This window comes from Molothrus ater, chromosome 14, assembly GCF_012460135.2.
Source record: "Molothrus ater isolate BHLD 08-10-18 breed brown headed cowbird chromosome 14, BPBGC_Mater_1.1, whole genome shotgun sequence".
NCBI lineage: Eukaryota > Metazoa > Chordata > Aves > Passeriformes > Icteridae > Molothrus > Molothrus ater.
This window is the reverse complement of record NC_050491.2, coordinates 6,890,904-6,912,176: the sequence shown is the minus strand read 5'-3', so window position 1 is coordinate 6,912,176 and position 21,273 is coordinate 6,890,904. Positions and strand designations below refer to the sequence as shown.

Here is a 21,273-nt window from a genome sequence, read left to right as displayed (position 1 = left end):
ATCTCTCATGTGTAAAATCTATCACCTACCGTAAGAAGGCAGTTCATTGCAGCAGAAATCTGATTGATAGTACTGGAACTTTAGATCAAGCAGCAGAACAGAGAACAACTGGTTCATAAAATGTACTCAGTGTCTTCGGGTTTTATATCAGGCTTCCTATAGAGAGCTTTGGTCCCATTAAATGCACTATATACCACTGAGCTCTGAAGCACTGTTCTTTTGAAATTCGGCTTATAACTATAAACCATGATTGACAAGTCTATTACTGTTGGTTACAAACTATTGAAATATTGTATTTTATGGTACACTCACTAAAATATTTTTCACAGTGGAATCCAAATACATTTGCTTTTAGAGAAAAATAATTTTAAGATGCAATAATATTTTTTCCTTTATTTTTTTATTATGGAATGTGCTTGATGCTAGATTTGGATCCCTTTGATGTTCTGAAACATGAATGCACCCATCCTGTTACCAAGAACTGTGGGTACAGTTGGCTAGAGTCTTCACAAAAAAACAAGTCATTACTGGAAGCCAAACAGCAAAGGGCAAAAATTAATTTGTTACTAAGTTTAAGAAATAAATGCTATTCATGCAAATTAATCTAAATATCATTAGCATGCCTATCCAATTCTAATTTAATCTGAAAAAAACTATTTAATTTTAAAATTTGATCATTTACTCGGCCACAGTTTTGTAAAGGTTTACTCAACAAACTGTATTTGAATGAGCACTTCCATGACTTGAGTTTATGGGCGAAGAACTGGACCTTCAGAGCCTGCTGAGTACATGAACAGGTTCAGCACCCACATCTACACTAGTCCTGTCCCTCTCACACAGTCACAGACACATCACTGAACTCCAACAAGACCTCTTGTGTACACTAACTTGCACTAAAAATCAGTATATTTAAATTCATTTTTAAAACTTGCCTAGATATCTCCACATTGATTTTTCTTCCTCTATAGGGATTTTTTAAAATTGTGTCTTTAGTAGATTAAGGGCAACCACTAGAATAATTTTGAAGTAATTTTAAATGAACATATTGTATTTACACAACTGTCAGTTAAGCTAGTGCAGTTCTGCATTCAGTACTTTAGAAGACTTAACACTAAAAAACCCAGCAGCTCTGAACTGAAATCAGACCCATACATTTTCATAAGTATAAAACAAAGGCCTACTGTTCAAAGTTGCTATTTAGCTCCTGTTTGCAAATTAGAGAACCTGGGATAAAAGAAAAAACAATTCCTTCTCCACTCACTGCTACACTACTGCAGCCTTACACCAGAGAAGCACCAAGGAAAAATGGTCTAACACAATGGAGAATTAGCTCTTTCACAATTTTCAACTGTCACATTTATAGATCATCTATGATTTTCAGCTGTTTCAAAGTGTATGAAACTCAAGACCAGCTTTTCAACACCAGCTAGCAGAATAATTCTGTATGATGTGTTTTACTCTCTCTCACTGTATGAATGTAAAAATTCCTGCATCATCTGTTCATTGGGTTGCATTTTCTATTGTAAGAGGCTTAGTATCTGATGAGAGAAGCATAAAAGTGATTTAATTTTGGCAAGCTGTAGAACTAAAATCAGCATTATTTCTGCTTAATAAACTCATCTTTCACACATACCTCTGTTAGCTAATGCTTAAAAAGAAGAAACAGTAATAAGCATTGGAAACATAAAACTGGTTTATGGCTAATTTTTAAGGACTACAGAGAACACCTGAACACCAGGACAAGATTATGAGCAGAGCTAGGTTTTAGTTACCTTTGGAGAAATAAGCTCATGCTTTATGATAAATTTAAAATGAGATTTAAAGCTGGAAATAATAATACTTACGACTTTTGTGGCACTGACTTAGTTGCAACTTTCCCTGCTGGATCACTCCACTCTGCAAACAAAGGAAACACATTTTCAAATGTCAAAAGCTTACTGTAGAATTAAAATGCACCCAAAGCTGTCAGCCCATCTAATTATACTTGGTTTCACAACATGCCACAATGCATAACATGTAATAAAAAATGGAACTGATCTGCTTTAGCACCACAGAAATTAATTTTTTAGCCTTTGTTTTAATGATGTTAAGCAGACAAAAAAAAATACCCAACCCTGACTGTTAGGACTAGGATGATAAAGACCTACTTTGTACATTGTATCCTGAGGTCAGATGTTGGGAGTCCTACAAAGAAGAACACACAAAATGTCAGCATTAGTTAAATAAGATGAAGAAGGTAAGATATATCTTGGCTTGCTAGATTAAGGGCACTGGCACAATACCAAGAGGGAAGGAGATGGCACAGGGAAGGGATCACAGCATTGTTAAGGCAGCACCAGTGACATTAGTTTAAAAAAAGCATTAACTGTGGAGACAGAGCACCACAGAGGGACCCTTCAGAGCTCAGGCAGGAGCATGTCCTCAGCTGCTGTAAATCTACACCCCCCTTTATGGAGACACCTCACAGATTTACACCCACAGCAGCCCCAGCCTTCCCCAGGCTTGGCCATGGATGTGTGCAGGAGCCATGCAGGATGTACAATTTAGAACACAGCATGAATGCAGCTATGCATTAAATTCAGTGCCATTGCCTTTCTGTTGTTTGATCTCACTGCCTGGAACTACAGTAACCTTTTATTGGTAGTCACTGTTTTTATTTGGACTGTGACACACGGGATTTGATAAAGACACAGGAAGTAGATCTTCACCTGATGGAAATTGGTCCAAATCCAATGAAATCAATGGAAGTACGACAACTTAAAACCAGCAAAGGGTCTGGCTTGCAATAGTGAGCATGCTAATGCCAGGATTCTTGTTGGTTAATAATTATTAAGCTGTTTCTTTAATGTCACAGTGTTTTCTGGCTTAGTTTTTCTCTAGGCTCTGTAGTCCACAGTGATTGTCATCAGCTTTCCTTCCAAGCTGAGTTTGATCAGTTGAAATTAAGGTGTTATTTACAACCTCATCCTACAGCCAGGCACTACTTTGCTGGAAGTGTTAGTTCTCTAGGATGTTAAAGTCATTAAAGCCCTCACTGCACTTCCTCTTAGGGCATTATTAGTTCCTAATATTATATTGTGCTGTCAGTCAGTCCCTTGTGAAATAAATAATGCCCTAAGAGTAAACATGGCACTTTAAATTTGAATGTCAAAGGGATAAGTTGTTTTGATAAGCTCCACCTCTTTTATCACACTTTTAAAATGTATGTTTCTCATGAGAATACCTTTATTTTAATAGCTAAATTGAAAACTTCTAACAGTGCCTGTCTGGTTTATATGGTTGCACAACCTAGCCATATTATGTCCTAGATGCATAATTTGGCTAGCCATAATTGATTTAAAGTGATGTTCTGAAGAGACATTTCTGTTGTATTTTTTAAAGTAAGACTAGCAAACATGAAAATATTTATGTGATTGCCTATTTCCTGCAATGCTAGCTCAAAAAAAAATCTAATTTATATTTTGTATTGAAGTGATATGGTCAAGAATTTGAGGATCAACATTTAATGTGCCCAGAAATTACCTTTGATGTGGATCTTAAAAGTTCAAAGCCAAATTGATAGAAACAGAAAAGCAAACCCAAAATTTTAGCTTCTCTGAACCTCTGCTTATACTGCTACCAATGGAGATAGTGTCAGTTGAACCCTTTAAGGCAAACTGTGTCAATACAGGTTTTTACCTGCTGGAAGCTGGGTTTTTGTATTTGTTTTGGTTTGTTTTTTTTTTTTTTTTTAATTTATATCATCTCTTAATTTAGTGTTCTGTTTCTGATGAGCCCTTCAGAAACTGGTTTGAGTCCTGCAGAAAGCTGCAGTGACAGTGGCAGTGCTAGGGCAGTAACAATCACATTCCATTAAAATAAGACATTCTGGGCACTGGCTTGGGTTTTGTTTAAGAAGCCACAGATATTGCTAATTTAATTTCTTTCCAACTAAGTATGGTGGCTATATTTCAGACAGGGGAAATCAGTAAGAGCAAAATCGCATTCCAGCTTCTAAATCAGGATATGATTGCTTGAACTAAAATGTTAAGCAGTACCAGTTTAATAAGCTATTTTTCAAGATTCTGCCATTGGAAAGAAACTTTTATGTAGCTCCATGACAGAATGGCATAAATTTCCCACCCTGGGGAAGTTCTCTTCTTCCCCAAACATCATCAGCTCAGGTTTTCAAGTCCCAGCACGAGATACCTCTGGCAGAACCTGTCCCAGGTACGACTGAGCCTGATTTCTAGCAGTGCTACTGGAATCACAGCCAGAAGGCAATAATGCAATGTGGGCTAAGGGCATCTTCAGATCATACAATTTAACAATTCAGTGTGAATTACATGAACTAGAGGCACTCTCTAGGCAGCTGTGCCTAGACTCTGTGCCTCCCTCTAGGGTGTGACACAGACAGATGCCACCATGCTCTTTACATGCAGGGACCTTTTCAGTCACCATAACTTGACTATGCAGCCAAAACCTCACCATCCAATCAATCAGTAAGTGAGAAAAAATGTCCATTTCAAACCTTTACATTGCAGAAATAATAATGGAAGAAAACCAAACAAAATATATTTTACTTGATGTAAAAAGATTCCCATAACAACAGAGATAAAAAGTTCACTTTGCTTCCACTGGGTCTTCTGCAGCTTTAAATAAGCAGTTCTACTAGTAGCAACTATCTGATTGGGAATTTCCAACTAAAAATAGGATCAGAATTGTTTTAAGCAGGACCGATTACAAAAATAAACTCTCCAGCAAAGATCACTCAACAGAACAGAAGAGAATGTTAATCAGGTCACTGGTAATAGCCCACTTGTACCTTGCTTGGGATAGAAAACTTGGTCTGCTCAGCCTTGCCTGGAGTGTGAATAGCAGTGAGAGGAGGAGGCCAAGAATGGGTCATCTCCTAGGGAAAAAAGAATAGTTCAGAAAAAAAATTCATGTACATAGAGAAGAAAGAGAGCTAAAAATGGTCCCATCTGCTCCACTGAGCCTGGAGATGCAATTGCTCAAGGAATCCACCCCACCACCTCACACCCTTGGGTCACAGATGAACACCTAAACAACTCCACAGGCAGGACTCAGAATGAGAGTGAGGACAGGTTTTACTCTTAAAAATTGTGACCATCCATGTCTCCTGGCTCCACCTCCATGGCCAGTCTGCTAGGCTGTATGAACAGAGCAGGCTGTATGACCTGCAAAGCCCAGGCAGGAAGGGGGCCCTCCTGTCCAGCACTGGGTGCAACCCTGCAGGGGAATGCATGGTGGCAAGATGCAGCTCTATTCAAGACTGCAGAGTGGCAAAAGAAACACGAGGCAGGTCTGGAAAAATCTGGAATGGGCTTGCAGCATGAATGCCTGGTGTATCAGAGAGCAGGGACAGCACCACAGCATCTTCTTGTGGCACTGGCCATAGGCTCTTGCTGTGATTAACAATGTCACAGCCCCAGAGCACTATGGATTCCACTTTAAAATGAGGGATTGAGAAATCAGGTGAATCCAGTGAAACCTGCCTACCAGACCATCTAGGCAAAACCCATCCATTTTCTAGATCAGTGTGTTTATTCATCATTTGTACACTCATGTCCCAATTATCTTTAAAGAAACAACCTGGGTGCCCATGGCTCCCAAGCACCAGCAGAAGAGCAACACACACCCACTCCTTCCTGCTGCTGCCCCAGCAAGCCTGACAGGACCACACTGGGGTTTGTGCACATTGGAGCAGGGCAAAATCACTAAAACCAAGGAACTGCACAAGTGCTGCCTTAGGCAGAGCTTGTAAATGCCCTTCTAATTAGTGTGCTTTATGGAGATACTGCTTCTTTCTTGCTTATCTTTGTTTTTAATTTAATAAATATCCAGAGAGACAGTAAGTTATCTCTGGCATTCTGTTGCATCTTTGTCTTGGTTGTTTTTTTTCCTTGCCTAAAAAGCTCAGAAAGAATTCTTTCTTGAGACAAGAGAGGCAAAGAGCAGAAGAGCACCCAATCTCAGAAATGTTATGTACAATGGCCTGACTGCAGTAAACTACACTTCCCAGCTGCTATTACACACTGGTCAAACCCAGGGCTAGTCACAATGAAGCTTATAAAGAGACCAGTTTCTGTAGGTAACATGACAACCACTCAAATGAACAACAAATAAAAACATAACATAATGCTATTGATTAAGAAAATATAGGTGGTGCAAAAAGGGTAGTGTGGTGGGTGAATTTTGGCTAAACACATGCCCTGGGTGGCTACAGCTGATACTAATTACAGTTCACTGAAAACAGAGCCAGCAAGTTTCAGAATTATAGTTGTCCCTCCCAAATTATGTGTCATACAGGAGAGAGAAAGGAAAACTCTGCACCATGGTCCTCAGTCAGTGGGACAGGCAGACACATTGACTTCCTTGGGCAGATGGGCCAGGCTGCACCCCTGCAAGAACTTCTGGGTTCCTGCTGTGGAGCCCAGGGCCAGTTTTCACTAGACAAACCCAAACGGTGGCAATGAGGTGGAAAGGAGCAATTGCTGAATGGCTCATCCCTCCTGGTGTGTGAGGCTGTGGCAGGTCAGAGCACAATTAAATGGCACTGATTTTCTGACCTCTGCACAGGGGAAGGCAGAAAACGATTTCAGCATCCTCTGAACTTTTCTGTGAGATAATATAATCCAAATCCTGCATGCCTTGGCCAAAGCTTTTGCCATGGAGGTTGCTTTGTGGCAAATCTCTTCATAGCAAAATGATGAAACAGAGAATATATCACATAATTAAAAGAGGGCCAGGCATTCTGAGACTGAAGACAGAAATGAAGAATATTCTAGAACTACAATTATAGGCTTGACCTCAGTCTCTTCCTGCCCACACAGAAAATGCACAGAGAGCCTGGGATCCACGGGGAGGTGATGCCAGCAAACATTTCAGAATATTGCCTGTCAAAACACATATAGTATCCACTGCCTACCTACTTGGCAGGCTGAAGTGTAAGCAAACCTAGTCATGTCCCTATTAGGGGACACGTGAATATAAAACAGTGGGAAAAGGCGCCTGCTATTATTTGAGGAAATTCAACTACAAGGTAAGACATTCTGCCTCCACTGATGTTAAGACTATCCAATCTCTGTGTTTACAGAATGACCTCATGAGCACCAAAACCTCTTACAAAGGTACAACCTAGCTACATGGAAGCATTTCACTTCAATTCTCCCTGCAATGAATATTATTGGACAGAAAATTCCAGATAGGATCACACACATGTAACACAAACATTTAAAGCTCATATAAACCATACAAACCAACTGTGTGTGGAAGGAGGAAGAAAGTATATATTTAGCTAAAGAAACAGACCTACATCTACTTACAGACAAGTGCCAGAGCACTGCTGACCAAAGAACCTTGAGTGGTGGTAGAGAAAGTTTTGAGTTCACTCATCTGAAAAATTTCACTTCAACACGTCTGGGCAGCAACCCCAGACTGACCACCACACAGCTGCATGTTGCAGTCACACAGAGCTGAGCTACAGAAGGACATGCACGAATGGCACTGCACTGTTGTCAGTGAAGGGTCAAAATCCCAGCCCCACACCCTGCAGGGATGTGACTGCTTAGCTCACTCCTGCTCCGTTCCTTCAGCACAGACAGGTTACTCTGGAGCATCAGGAGAAAAGATGTCATTTGTTTCATGACTTCACCATTTTTCCTTGTGCTCCAATTTCTTCTGGAGGTCCCTCATCCTTAAGTACTTGCTAAGCTCTATTTTGTTTAGCTTGTGAAATCTGATATATTCACCTTCTAATATGTTAAAACTATAAAGAGCCACACTGATGGTGTGTGTTGTGTATGCATCCACTAAGATGTGTCTGTAACCACCTCAGTTTGTAAACACCTGGGAAAATAGACAGGGAATTAAATTAGTGGTTTTTTCCAGGAAAAGTTAAAACACTTTAATCAATCCAAATTTGGAAGTATTTAGAAATTCCTGGAAGTAAAAATAATAAAAGCAAGCATATGAAACACTTTAAAGAGGAATTTAATGGAAACAAAGTAATCCCACAAAATTGAGTTAGGATTTATTTTCACATGGTTTGGACTTAAAATAATTCCAAAATCATGTTAACTGTTGGAGTGGGTAGATGACTGCTATAGAAGCATGCATTTTTTTTACAGACCTGGAGATTAAATGAGAAAGTAAACCTGCACTGTTTCTTGGCTTAAAAGTCACTGTGGTCCTCTGATGTAGTAACATCAAGCATCCTCCTTTCTGAAAATTATTTAAACATTATTTTAATTGACTCCATGTGTTTTATTTATTAGAGCTAGACATGCTTGTCTCTTCAGCTAAGTCTGGTTTTTTTTTGGCTATAAAAGCCCTCAGGTAAGTAACTAAGAAGGACACATGCAGACACGATCTAATGAATCACCCAAAACACAAATACCCCAAGCAAACCTTCCAAGGGATGCAGAGGTACAAGGCCAAATAATGATTTAAATGGAAGGAGAGGACTGGGGAAGGATTTAAATTTGCAAGTTTTTAAGGAAGAGGTCAGAGAGAGAGAATTGAGTACAGGGGATAAGGGGCAGATGGTAAATAGCTTTACAAAACCAGTCCCTAAAATTAATAGCTGCCTTCAAGATTTATTTCCTGTCTCTGTATTTCATTTTTCCATCATTTCCTTCTTGTTCAAAAGAAAGTGTACCATGTTTTTAAGTGCAGATAAAAGCACTGAGCCTGGCTCTGTGAGACCATTATGGAAAAAAAGAAGCAGGATTGTGTACTCTGTGTTCCTACTGAGGCAGCTTCCCTTCCTAGTGTGCTCTGAACTGCTTAGCCTGATCTAATTTGAAGTCTCCCAAGATACAGGGCTCATGCTACTTCCCTTGGGAGAACTGAGGGGAGACATGAGAACAGCCTTTAATTACAGAAAGAGCTGTTCCTAAAGGAGAGAATAATCTGTTCTCCAGCTTTATGGAGGATATGAACTTCAACTGCAGCCAGAAAAATTCCAGTTAGAGGTAAGAGAAAGCTCTTAAATGGTAAGGATCCTGGAGCACTGCAGCAGAGTGCTCAGAGGGCTCCATGGACCCCATCTGTGCAAGAACATCCCTAAGAACAGATAAGCACACATCAGTCAGGCATGGCTTAGGCAGAATTGATTCCTACACTGGGACAGGGATCTGTAGGAGATGATAAGATTCTAAGACCCTTCCCAGCTCTTTTCTTGTTCTGTAGTTTTGATAGATCACAACTGGTTTGGCCAAGCCCTACCCTTACTGCTTCTCTTGTGGATACCTCCACAAAAAGGCAGAAAACAAAGCTACAATCCCTTTTTTCTTTTTCTTCTGTGGCCACCAAGGCAGTCTCAGGACCGACATTTTCCCACATCATTAGAGGGCAGCCAGTGGAGCAGGAGGACCATCCCTACACGCATCTCTAGCAATAAATTCAGCATGAGGCCACTGCTGCTAAAGAGACCTTACCTGTGATATTCTCTGTCAAATGACCCTCTCTTTTAAATCTTAGCTGACTTTTAGTACTTTTAAATCTTAGCTAAATCTATTGCCTTAAACTTCCTCCAATTTTTGGAGACACAACATGTTAAAGTTGCATTCAGAAAAAAATAATATGTGAAGAATAGATGTTCTGAGGTTATTACAAACTTGATGTTACAGCTGGTGCTAAGCAACCTACTGCCTTGATTGAATAAAGATAGGAATAAATACAGCCAAGTGATTTACCATTTATTAAAGACCCTATTAATGATTTATTAATGTTTTATTAACTATTTATCAATGCAACCCTTGTAAAAAGCCTGTCTTGTTTCACAGCATCTTTCTGGTTTCTGCATTTATACAAAACTGATCAAACTCTCTCTGGTAGGAAGCCAGTAATGCATGAGGGGCGGCCACACCTTCTGTGTGAGATGCATACTGAATTAAAAACCATCTCAGCCTGTTTCAACTTTGGGGGAAAGGCTAAGGAAAGAATGGATATATAGATATATATTTATACATGGAAATGATAAGCAAATGACACTAAAGCCTAAAGGAACACAAAGACAATCAACCTATGGGTTGTTTTTATTCATATTCTTTATGAAGGAATGCATAATTTGAACAAGCAGCTGGAAATACCCTGACCAGTAATCTGGCCTGCTTTATACTGGGTCAAAGGCTTCCTTAGGGAGGGATTTTGATACATTTTTGGTATTGACATGGACATGATAAATTCATTAATATACATTGATTATGATGTTTCAGCATTTAAAAAAAAATCTCATCAAAGGGATTCCACACCTTTTTCCCTGTGAGAGGAAAAAAAATTAAAAGACTTTGGTGATGGCCTCCAAAGAAAGCTATTTTTCCTGCTATGAATGTTAAAGCTGAAAACCTTTTACTCGTGCAATTGTTTTAGCAAATTTATTACGAGGGGCTAGTGCCCAGCACATATATTTTGAGGAACAATGTGGTGGCATCTACAATAATGTCTTTGTCATACTACAATTTATCTTGTTACTGTCTCAAAAACTGCTTGAAAGACAATTGCAAATACAGTGCATACATGCCTGAGTTTATTATTGAGAAACTAGAGTTGATTCCACAGAAAACAACCATTTTTCTGACCACAGCCTAAACCACAGCGTTCACCTGTGGGTTTATCAATGATGACTAATAAGTTCCCTTTGCCAGCTGGGGAATAGGATGCATTCCATATCATCCAATGTCAAATTAATATTTCTTTCCATTTTAACAAGAAGGGGACAGACAAAAATTATATTCTGTGAAAATGAATATAGAAATTGCTTTAGAAGCCAATTGTGGTTGACTATAAATTTTACAGCATATGTTTTTCTTTCCTACTTTGTTAGCATTTGGAAACCCACAAAGAAATATGGGTATTTTCTTTTTCTGTTGAGTTTCTCAGTACTCTATGACTCCTGTATACCTCAAACTTTTCAATATATTTTCCTCATACTGTAGCTTTTATAACTAATAACACTCATATTCTTTGCTTAAAGCATTTACAAGACAATAAAAAAAAAAGTAAATCATGATTGATGCACTTACTGCTCTAACCAATCTTGTGTGTGTGAAGAAAAACAATGCTCCATTACAGTGAGAAGGTATCTCAGCTCAAGAGGCTGTTTCAGGGGGAGAGTAATGAAGCCACAGCACATGAACCCACACTGGACTCAATTTCACAAGTCTGCTACAGTCCTAGGGAAAGCATAGCCTGTAAAAGTGTGTGTGCCCTGACCAAGGATGCAGCTCCCTGCTGGGCCTGGCCCCAAATGCCCATGCTGTGTGTACAGGAGCTTACCCCCAAGGCTCCTCTGTCAAACACAGTCAATGCTTTTCTCCAAGGTGCATCAGGATAATTTTCTTCAGGGTCCACCTCAGGAAGATTCTATGGTCAAAATGAATGTATTGAATGTACTATATTGCCTAGGACAATCAATCCTTCAGCTCGACACCAAGCAGGTTTTGTGCCCTTCAGCACCTTCTCATGTGTTCTTAGCATTTTTAGGAGCATGCAGCACAATCCCCTATGGACCCACTATGAAACATTATATACCCATTATATTGGAGCTGCACAGAACCAGAGATCTGTATCCCTACTCCTGCCTGCCAGTCTTAGACTCCCAGTATGAGTAAAGTGCATGTAGGACATGGGCAGTTCACAGAATATAACTGGCAAAAAAAATCACACAATGTAAAAAATGAAGCAGGACCTAACAGCAAGCACATGGAGCAGCTTTCCTGACAAGTTTTATGTGATGAGAGAATTAAGAGTTCAGTAGGAAATGGGGATGTTGGAAGTCATGAAGCCAAAGGTAGATACACCCAGCATGTGTGACAGCCTGTCTGACCACCATGTCTTTGTCTTTCAGCACTGTCTGAGCTTCCAGCCAAAGCCCAGGATATGAGCAGGAGCCAGTGCTGTCTTTGGGATGAGCCATGAGCTTCCAAATGGTGCAAAGACAGGCATATACTGAGCAGGAATAATGACAGTGACTGGAGTGGTAACTCTGCTTCCCAGCCAGGACAGGCAGGAGGAATCCTGTCAGCTGCAGGAATGTGGGGATTGTTAAGGACAGGCCATAATGGTGGTGTGCAAGGAGAGGATGATCAGAGTTTTGCCAGGCACACAGGAGGTGCTGGGCCACAGGAGGTGCTTCTGTTTCTATATAACTGTTCCTCTGCACAGACCTACTGATGGGCCAGGAACATCAGCTGTCAGGATGGGTCAGACTCGAGGTCCTGCTCCTCTGGGATGCCACAGACACTGGTTGGTGTGTGTCTTCCACTGAGCACTTCAGGAACACCAAGGCAATCATGAGGACAAAATCCTGATCCTCCGTACTTACAAATTCTCAGCTGTGCTGAGACTTTTTCTGTTTAATATAGCATCCAGAACTGGATATTGGGTTCACACAAGCTAACACCAGTTTTAGAAATCCATAATACACCCATAAATATTCAGGTGCCTGCAGTCACATGTACCAAACCCAGTTCCAGGAGGGGAGGCATCCTCCAGCTGTCACTCCTGGTAACTGAATTAATGGCTTTGTTGCCCAGCACACAGAACCAGACCCTGCTTTGTACAGTGCAAAACTTCCTACTCTTGGCAGCTTCTCAACCCCACTGAGATGCACTGCCATATCCCACTGATTTTATTTACTCAAAATAATACTTGTTGGTAACATCCCCAGGGATGGCACATCTTATTGTCACAAGGGCCCCACGAGGTAGGAAGTATGCATTGAACTGTTAAATAGAACATAAGATCCTGGCACTACAAGAGTATAGTATAAACAAAGGCACAATAAGTAATAAAAAGCTAATTCTTTCAAAAGTTACTAATACCAACATTTAATTTCATCTCAGCAATTTAAAAAACATTGGCAAAAAACCCATTCTCCAAGTAAATAAGCAACTGTGTTTTGAAACTATTCACTGCTGGCACTTGTTTAAGGGAATCTGGTAATTTGTTCCATCCATCCTCAGCTTCACAAGCAAGAAAGCATGTCTTGAATTGCCTGTTTTCTTCTCTGAAACTTAGGGTTCACACCAAGAAGAGAGCAGAACTATAATTTACAGTTACAAAACAAGACTACTCCTACCCTAAGGCACTCCACTGTGTGCATTTATACAATACATTACATCATCTCCTTTACATTGCCAGATGTAATCAATTCATGGGTTTTTTCATACAAGTACAACAGGGTGTTATATAGTTACAGGACAAGACCTTATCAATGGAATTTATTATAAAATGCATTAAATTTCTGAAGCAACTTATGGCAGCATAGTGAAAAAAATCTCTAAATTCAATATCAGGCAAAATTAGATTGCTAAACCACAAACCCCCTTGTTCTGTAAGCTTAGCACAGAAACTGTGTAAGTTGTATATTGTGCAATAATTTTTAGACCCATGTAACCAGCTTATAACTTACATCCTGACAATGTGATGAAACTGAGTCCAAAAATCATGAGGAATTTGAAAGCATTAACTTGTGCCAGAAAATACCAGCTCTAGACTTAAAACAGGAGCATTAATTACCTGAAACAGTATATAGGGGAAATTAGGAAACCAAGTTAGGCAACTAATTTAAATTTAAAGTCCAATTCTTTTGTTTAAGCCATGATTTGCTCTCATTAAAATTGGACTCTGAGTTGTTACTCATCAAATACAAAGAAATGAAGCTACCACACACTGCTGTACAATACACACTGAAATCCTTACAAAAGCTGTTTCTTTGCCTTCCAAACCAAGACTCTGCCAGATCTCTTATTCTGCTTACCACACAAGGAGTATTGCAGCAGGGTTTTCCTGCGTGGGTGTGCCAGGGTAGCATTTGTTTTTTATGTTGTTACACAGTCTCATCACCTCCACTGTAATGCTGTTAAACCAGCAGTCTGAGGCTGAAGTGAAGACACAGTGAACACCTAGAAAGGCTGAAATCTGCCCTTACAGAGCTGTCTTTTTTCACCATTCCTTTTCCTTCTTTATGTGAGGCTCTCCCTGCCATGTGTCTCAGTCGAGAACTTGCTTCTCCCTTCATGCATGAAGAATTCACTTTCCCTGTGAAGCACAGTTATCTTCCCATAAGTGCCTACTTCAGAGACTAGGAATGCTCTGTGGGGCACAACCTGTCTCATTTTTTGTCTTATGCAATGCCTAGGGCAGTGGTAAAACTTCTGAATATTGTCTGAAAATTTGGAATAGAGATTATAGGCTGAAAAATCCAATGGATGTGTCCAAAATGTATGGATAATACAGGCACAGCTTGATCAGTATTCAGCAAGCCCTGGATATACAAAGCCTGATGATTGGTTCCTCTAATTTTGTCACCTTGGTTTCTTTTGTAAAGTTAAAAATCTTAGCATGTCTGCCATACAATACATTATGGGTCCTCATCTGTAACACAGAGGTGGAGTCCTTGCTGCCTTTCATGCTCAACCCTTTAATTCTGTTCTCTTACAGAGAAAGACCTAACCAGACACCTGAAACCCTCTCATGCAACCTGGCATTTATTATAGTAATTTAGGCCTTTAGAAAAGAACAAACATTTCAGTCTGAATTTCCTTTTCCTCACTTGCACCTTGAAGCAGGTCTGTTCCTGCATCTGTGTGTCCTGTAAATCATGCCAACACTCTCCTTTGATCCACTCCTGCTAAGCTAACAGGTGTAGAAAAAATGGATGTATGTTATAGAAGATGTTTTGATACAACATATACTTTTTTGGCATGTCAGCCTTATCCAAATAAACCAGCTTAAACAGTAAAGAAAACTGAAGCCAAAACATGCTGAGGTCTTTTTTGATCTCCTTTAAGGTATGGAGGCTTCAGAGTATTTCTGGTAGACAGATTCCCACTGTTGCATACATTTGATTCCTCATTTCCCAGCATGTTCTTTCTTACAAAGCTAGTTGGAGGCTGGAAATGTTAAATACTCGGGACTGCCACTAAGACATACAACAGCTGAGGATGCCTGGTCCCACACAGAGCAGTCCCAGTGTCTGAAATCAGTGTGTTCTGACTGTGCACCAGATTGATAGAGCCTCCTGTGTCTGCATTTTTAAAAACTTCTGACAGCAAACTACATTGAAACAAACTAACTCCTAAAAACAGGGCTGAAAAAGGGCAAAGTCCATAACCTTCCTGTCTCAAAGCACTACACTACTTCTTTTCCCACAGGAAAATCAATGAATAGGACACAAAAGGCACAGCACTGAAATGCTGTAAATTCAGTGCTCCAGCATTTAAACATCGTATCTCTACATTACCAGACGATGACATGTATTGTCTTTTTTGCTTCTAGATGGCCCAAAAGGAATAGCAAAGTGTTCATTAGTAATAGTTTATCAGGGACTGTGTGAGCAATTTGGAACAAACTTGGAGCAAGCCCAAGAAAAGACCACCCAGCAGACCCTATGGCTGCCTAGTTAGCTCCAAGCAGTGCTGGAGTGACACAGCTCCAGCTGGTGTCAAACACTGACAGCTACCAGCTACCAAGCAAAGATGAACTGGAGTAAACATGTCAAAGGATGGTGGGGGATTTTTGGTTGTTTTTTTTTTTTTTTTTTTTTTAAGTATGAAGTGCAATGTGTTATTATGTTCAAGCCACTACCAAAAGGAGTTCATTGATCTCGCTTTGCTGGAGACACACAAAGGCTGGATGCAATAACGTGGCATTCTTTTTGAAGGGTAACTTGTGTTGTAAGTGTAAGATGCTAGAAAACGACAATGCTGCTGCAAAGTAGACAGAATGATACATTTAGTCAAATTCCCAGTCTAAGCCTTTTCAAAGAACACAAGCAGTTAGTGCAACATTCCTTAGGGTTCCTGTATCCTTTCAAACGTGATCGCTTTCTTGTAGTTTACACTTATCATATTAAGAAAAATGGTAATGAGGAGATCATGACAACCTCTTTTAAAAGAAACAATGACTCAATTGCCAAGGAAAAAAAGGAGTGATAACTATTTTCATGGAAAGAAGCCTCCAGTGAACGCTTCACTGTTGAAACTATGTTCTTTGTTTTCGTCTGAACTCAGGAATGACAAGGGGCTGCTCTTCAAAAAAATTCTAAGCACCAGTTTTCATTTGATTGGTACATTACTTTTTCAGATAACTGGCAGTTCAGACCTCTTGTTGAAAAGATTAGGGACTCAAGAGGCTAGAAATGATAAAATACTGGAATAAGTGGGAAGGGATTAATTGGCTTAATTTAAAAAAAAAAAAATCAAGTCACTACTGGGAATGTGCCTAATGTGCCTACAAACCAAACATGAATTGTTTTTATCCTACGGCTCAGAAGAGTATTTTTAAAGGTTACTGTACCTTGGTGTACACAACATTTTCTTTAGTAAGATATACTCATGGCAAAGAAATTAACGGACTACAAAGCCCAAAGGGGCTTTTAACACTCAATGCTTGTGCAATAAATGCCATCAGAAGATCTCAAAGCATCCCTCACAAAAGATCAGTACCTGCCATTTTCTAGCTTGGCTCTAGAGGTGACATTTGGTCCACACTTTAAACCCCTCAATCAACCCACAGCAAACACAATGAATACAACTCTGCCCATTTTTTTTCCTGTTAACCACCCATGCCAGTCTGCTATGCCCTTGTGGGTTCATGTTTCACCCTGCCAAGTACCAGTAGGTATTTCCACCTCCCCAGCAATATTTGCTCACACATTGAACAGAAATTTCGGAACAGAGAAAACATTTAAACAAGAGCTGTAGAGTGTTGATAACAGGTTTCTAATGACAGCCACAACAAGCCCTGGCCCCTAGGAGCTCTGGAAGGCCATGCAGGAACGCTTTCAGCAGGTAGAGCACACAGGGCATGCAGAATGTTTTAAAACAAATCTGGGCACTTGGTTCAGACCCTAAGATTCTTGTTTGGGAGACAGCTTTCTCTCCTGCCTCTGAACAATGGTCAATAAACACCTCAAAGCCCTGAAGAAATCAAATCATCTTCATTCTAATGCTAGAACCTGACATTTTCTTTAGCTGACTTCTGCAAGGATGGGTGCCTGTATGACTGCTTTTAAAGCAAAAAGAAATGTGATAAATTCATTAAGAAAAAAAAAATACAAAAAACCACTCTGGTCAGATTTTCCAGTTATCCAAAGAAATTGTTACACCACTGACAAATCAATGTGGCAGGATCTACTGGCTAATTAAACAAATGTGACAATTTTACTGTGACAATTTGAAAACACTCAAAATCACCACCTATCCACAGTGTGCATTCTTCTCAAATGTATATTAAAACCCGTGTAGTGTAATAAGAAATTGAAAGCAACTTACATATTCAATAAAAACACAATTATAAGCATAATTTGAAATGTACAGCTAAAATAGATTGGAAGTTCATAAGGTTTGTCAGAACATTAAATTCAATGGCACACTTTCTTTAAAGAAATGTTAGAAATTCAGATAAGCCACAGTATGTAGCATAATTTTAAATATCTGATAGAGTCTTGCTTTTGCCCAATTATCACACCAATAATTCCAGCTGAGGACATCAATGCATTTTGCTAACAACTAATTTAACTTTCAACAATGGCAGTGTGGGTGAGGTTCTATTTCACCATTTCACAGGAGGAGACACAGTGGAGCAAAGGGGCATCTCAAGGTTATTCAGGAAGATCAAAGGTAGGATGTTTTATCCAAGTCTGTGTATTCAAGCATTTATTGAGAGGGTGTTCAAAGATGTGAGAAGATGAACCATACCAGTCTTTCACTGGCAGATTTGAAGTGGTGTATTCTGAAGACTGACAGCTGGAACAATCTCCACTGGTAAGAAGGAAGATGCTTTCAGAAAGAACTCTGCTGACTATGGAGCATGACAGACCAATGGCACACAGCAAAGACAGGAATTCTCCTCCCCAAAAGGCAGCTTCTAGAGCTATTCTCACTGCAGAATGTGGAACAACTTGAACTTAAGACAGATGATGATCACAAGACTGCCTGACCACATCAGGCTCCTTCCACAAACCTCATGGGGGCTGGCAAGTCTGACTATGTGTCACCACATGACTCTTTGCAAGGAAAAGTCCACCTGTTTGTCCAAGGGGTCTCTCAGGAGGAAATAAAATAAGTTTTGGTCCATACATCAGTTGGTGTCTGCATTCTTGCCTTAAGAAGAAGTTAGGAGTGGCTTCAGTTCAACTCAGACCTCACTGCGTTATGAAAACAGCAACAAGCACTCCTGGTAACTGCTGTTACAGAACACTTCCACCCATCTCTGAGCTCAACAATGGGATTCAAAGTTGAAACTTCAGGTTTGCTCCAGGTGTCAACTTTTTCCTATACTCTTTACTTTTCCTCAAGGAGCTCAGAGCAGTAAAGCATCAAAAGTTGCAACATGCAGGTGTAGATAAAGCATAAAGGGGGAAACTGAGCATGCCTCAAGTACCTGGTGTCCTTTTGATCCATCACTTTAATTTCCCTAGTGCTTTCCTTGCATATGTTTCTTTTAACCATCAATTATTTTTTTATTGTCATAGCCAAAAGTTCAGAGGGGAATTTCAAAAATGTAAGCTCTTGAAACTGTTTCTGAAGGTTTGTCGAGTTACATCTCCCAGTCCAGTCTTCCCTTGAACACTGCTAGCCCTTTTCTAGTCTGCTTCTTTTGACTAATTGTGATTAGACTAAGTCATCCTTCATGGACCCCATGAGCCTCCTCAGCAGAGCTGACTTACAGGGAAGCTCTCTACCAGGATTTAAATCATGCAACATTTGCCCTCAGGGCTGCAAAAATGGAGCTCTCCCATTTGTGAGAGAGTAAGAGCCACAGAAGATGTTACAGACATTTCAAACCAGAATTGTTTCCAAAGCATGCATTCATTTCAGAAAGCCTAACACAATTTTAATATGTTTTCAATGTCTTCATTCTGTGCCGAAAGCAATTTGTAATGTAGACTACACATTCTTAATCTATTTAAATGAAAGGTAACATTGCAAGCAGTTTAAACACTCAGTGCCCATATTTACCATGTTTCACTCTGACAGGACAAGATGAAATAACAAAAATGATTAATCTGAGACCAGAGAAATATTTTACTACCTGTATCTCAAAACAGGACTAGATTTTTTTGCTTAATGCTCTGTCAGTAAGCTGTGTAAGTGGAGTATGGGAGCTTCAGATGCCTTTTCTGCTTGGCCACACTGCAGAATGTAATTTTGGAATCAGCAGCAGCACTCCAGGACACACAACAGGCTCTGGAGTTCTTAATCATGTTTTTATACAACATAAACTCATGAGCCCACAAGGTCCTTAGGAGAGGATACCTGGTACAGCTAGAGCCAAACACTGTAACACCACAGTGGTGTTTAAAATTTTCCACCCTGTTCAGCACTTTTTCTGTTCATGGGAGCATAAAAGGTCAGAGTTGATCTGACAAGCCAGATTCCTTGGGTCTGTTTTCTTTCACACTTTCACTCCAAGATAAGGGAATCACTCTTTAGTCACAAGGATGAAAAAGGATGGGAATTCAGGTCCCATGGGTCTCCAAACTGGGAGCAAGAATCTTACTTTTATGACATTCTCCACTCAACTGCAAGACTCCACCAAATTGTTTTCCCACATTTTTCATCTCTTTCACTTATTTCTGGAACTGCAAAACTTAGTGGTATTTGAAAAAATAATATATAAAATAACCAATGTTTTTAAGTTCTGTAGGGAGTGCATTTGATCTTCCCAAAGAGTTGCAAAACTTACTATATTTTCCTCCAAGAGAATAACTTTGTTTCAATTACTTTCTTGTTTGAACTGGTTTTAAAACAATTACTTTGTAGAGTCTCATAAAAAGTAATTATTTTTTATCATAACAGAGTACTTAATCAGAGTGAGGATGCTGAGCATGTAACATTGCAATACATAGTGGATTGTCTCTGAGCTGACTTTCAATGAGGGAGAGAGACTAAAAATGCTTGTTTTGGTGAAAAGAGATGCTGAAGAGCTTGGAAAACAAAGTTCACTCCTTCACTGGCAGTCATTCACTTATCATTTATCATGGGAGTACTTTGTTTCTCTTCAGGAGCAGCAATACATGTCCAAACTCTCGTAATGTCAGCTCACTTTACAGTAATTTTAGTAGCAATGGTAAATCTGGCAATGATGGCAGAATTATATCATACTTCTGAAATCAGCAATATTTCAATTTGGCAGTACAAAAATATGTGCTAAAATATTATCGTAAAGGAGATAAGAAAACAGATTGAATAGTGAGTTTGAAACAGGTGCACAGCAATCTCTTTCTCTTTTCCTGAATACCTTTTGTAATCTTTTTTTATTGTTACAGTGTAGACAGGCTGCAATAGACCCACATAATGATCAGATTTTACATTTCAAAGTTCTTTGCTAAATAATTTATTTAATACTGCTATGAAAATAAAACCTTTATTTGATAAATGTGCCTGCAAGCTGGAATCAGACCTTGCTTGTCTGTCCTGACAAAGGTCTAATCTTTTGCTGCATTACATCTTGAAGAGGCATTTATCCCTGTAACAGGCAGGTGCAGAACACCAGCTTTCGAGCACAGGAAACTCTGCACACCCACGCGCATTTGTCAGAGCAGACAGCCAACCTTTCCTCCCTGTCACCTCCCCAGCAGCACAGCCTGCCCTGCCTTCAGCTGGCAGCACCAAGCAGATTTATGCTATAGATCCACACCACAAGTGTAGATCACCTCACATGTAACCTGTGCAATCCAGCTGTGCAATGGGGGCCCACAAACAACAGGCTCAGCCAAGCACTGGGCATCGACCCACCAGCTTCCCACCCTGCCAGCCTGAAGGCAGCGCTGAGATTTAAACGTGAGGCACCCTCAAGTTAAAGCAAGCACCTTTGGGATAGTGCTCCTGAACTGCTTTTCTCATAGGTGCCACCATAATGTTGTCACTGTAAAGGTGAATGGCCAAAAATTTGGATAATCCTTTTCTGCCACGGTCAGGGGCAGCACATGGGGGCCAAGGGTGTGCTCTGGGCTGGGAAGACCTAAGACTGCCCTTTCCAGCTCCCAAAGAGCCTTCTGCACTCCAAGCTTACACCAGGCTGTCCTCAAATGACTCCAACTATTGATGTCACCCTTCCTGTGTGCATTCTGGACAGTGCACAAAATGCTGGGAAACGGATTCCTTCAACCTTCCTGGAATTGCTGCTGATTGCAACAATTGTGGTGATAATGTTTGTGGTGATACTGAGACCAAAACTGAGCTGATCACCTACCAAACCAGGAAGGAGCTGTTCTCAAGGAAATATTCAGCATTTCCATTTTCTGGAGTGAGACCA

At 40.0% G+C, this 21,273-nt stretch overlaps 1 protein-coding gene across 6 annotated transcripts in view; it reads right to left on the bottom strand.

Annotated features, from left to right (window-relative positions):
- Positions 1-21,273, bottom strand: part of AFF2 (ALF transcription elongation factor 2) — a 332,307-nt gene that overhangs the window by 127,245 nt on the left and 183,789 nt on the right. For 5 of the 6 annotated variants that reach the window (XM_036401947.1, XM_036401952.1, XM_036401950.1 and 2 more), the window contains exons 5-7: positions 4,805-4,891; positions 2,148-2,184; positions 1,845-1,896 (exon numbers count right to left, since the gene is read on the bottom strand). In XM_036401947.1, coding sequence (XP_036257840.1) covers positions 1,845-1,896; positions 2,148-2,184; positions 4,805-4,891 — 176 coding nt within the window. The remainder of the gene's footprint in view (positions 1-1,844; positions 1,897-2,147; positions 2,185-4,804; positions 4,892-21,273) is intronic. The other variant, XM_036401953.1, reaches the window with a different exon arrangement.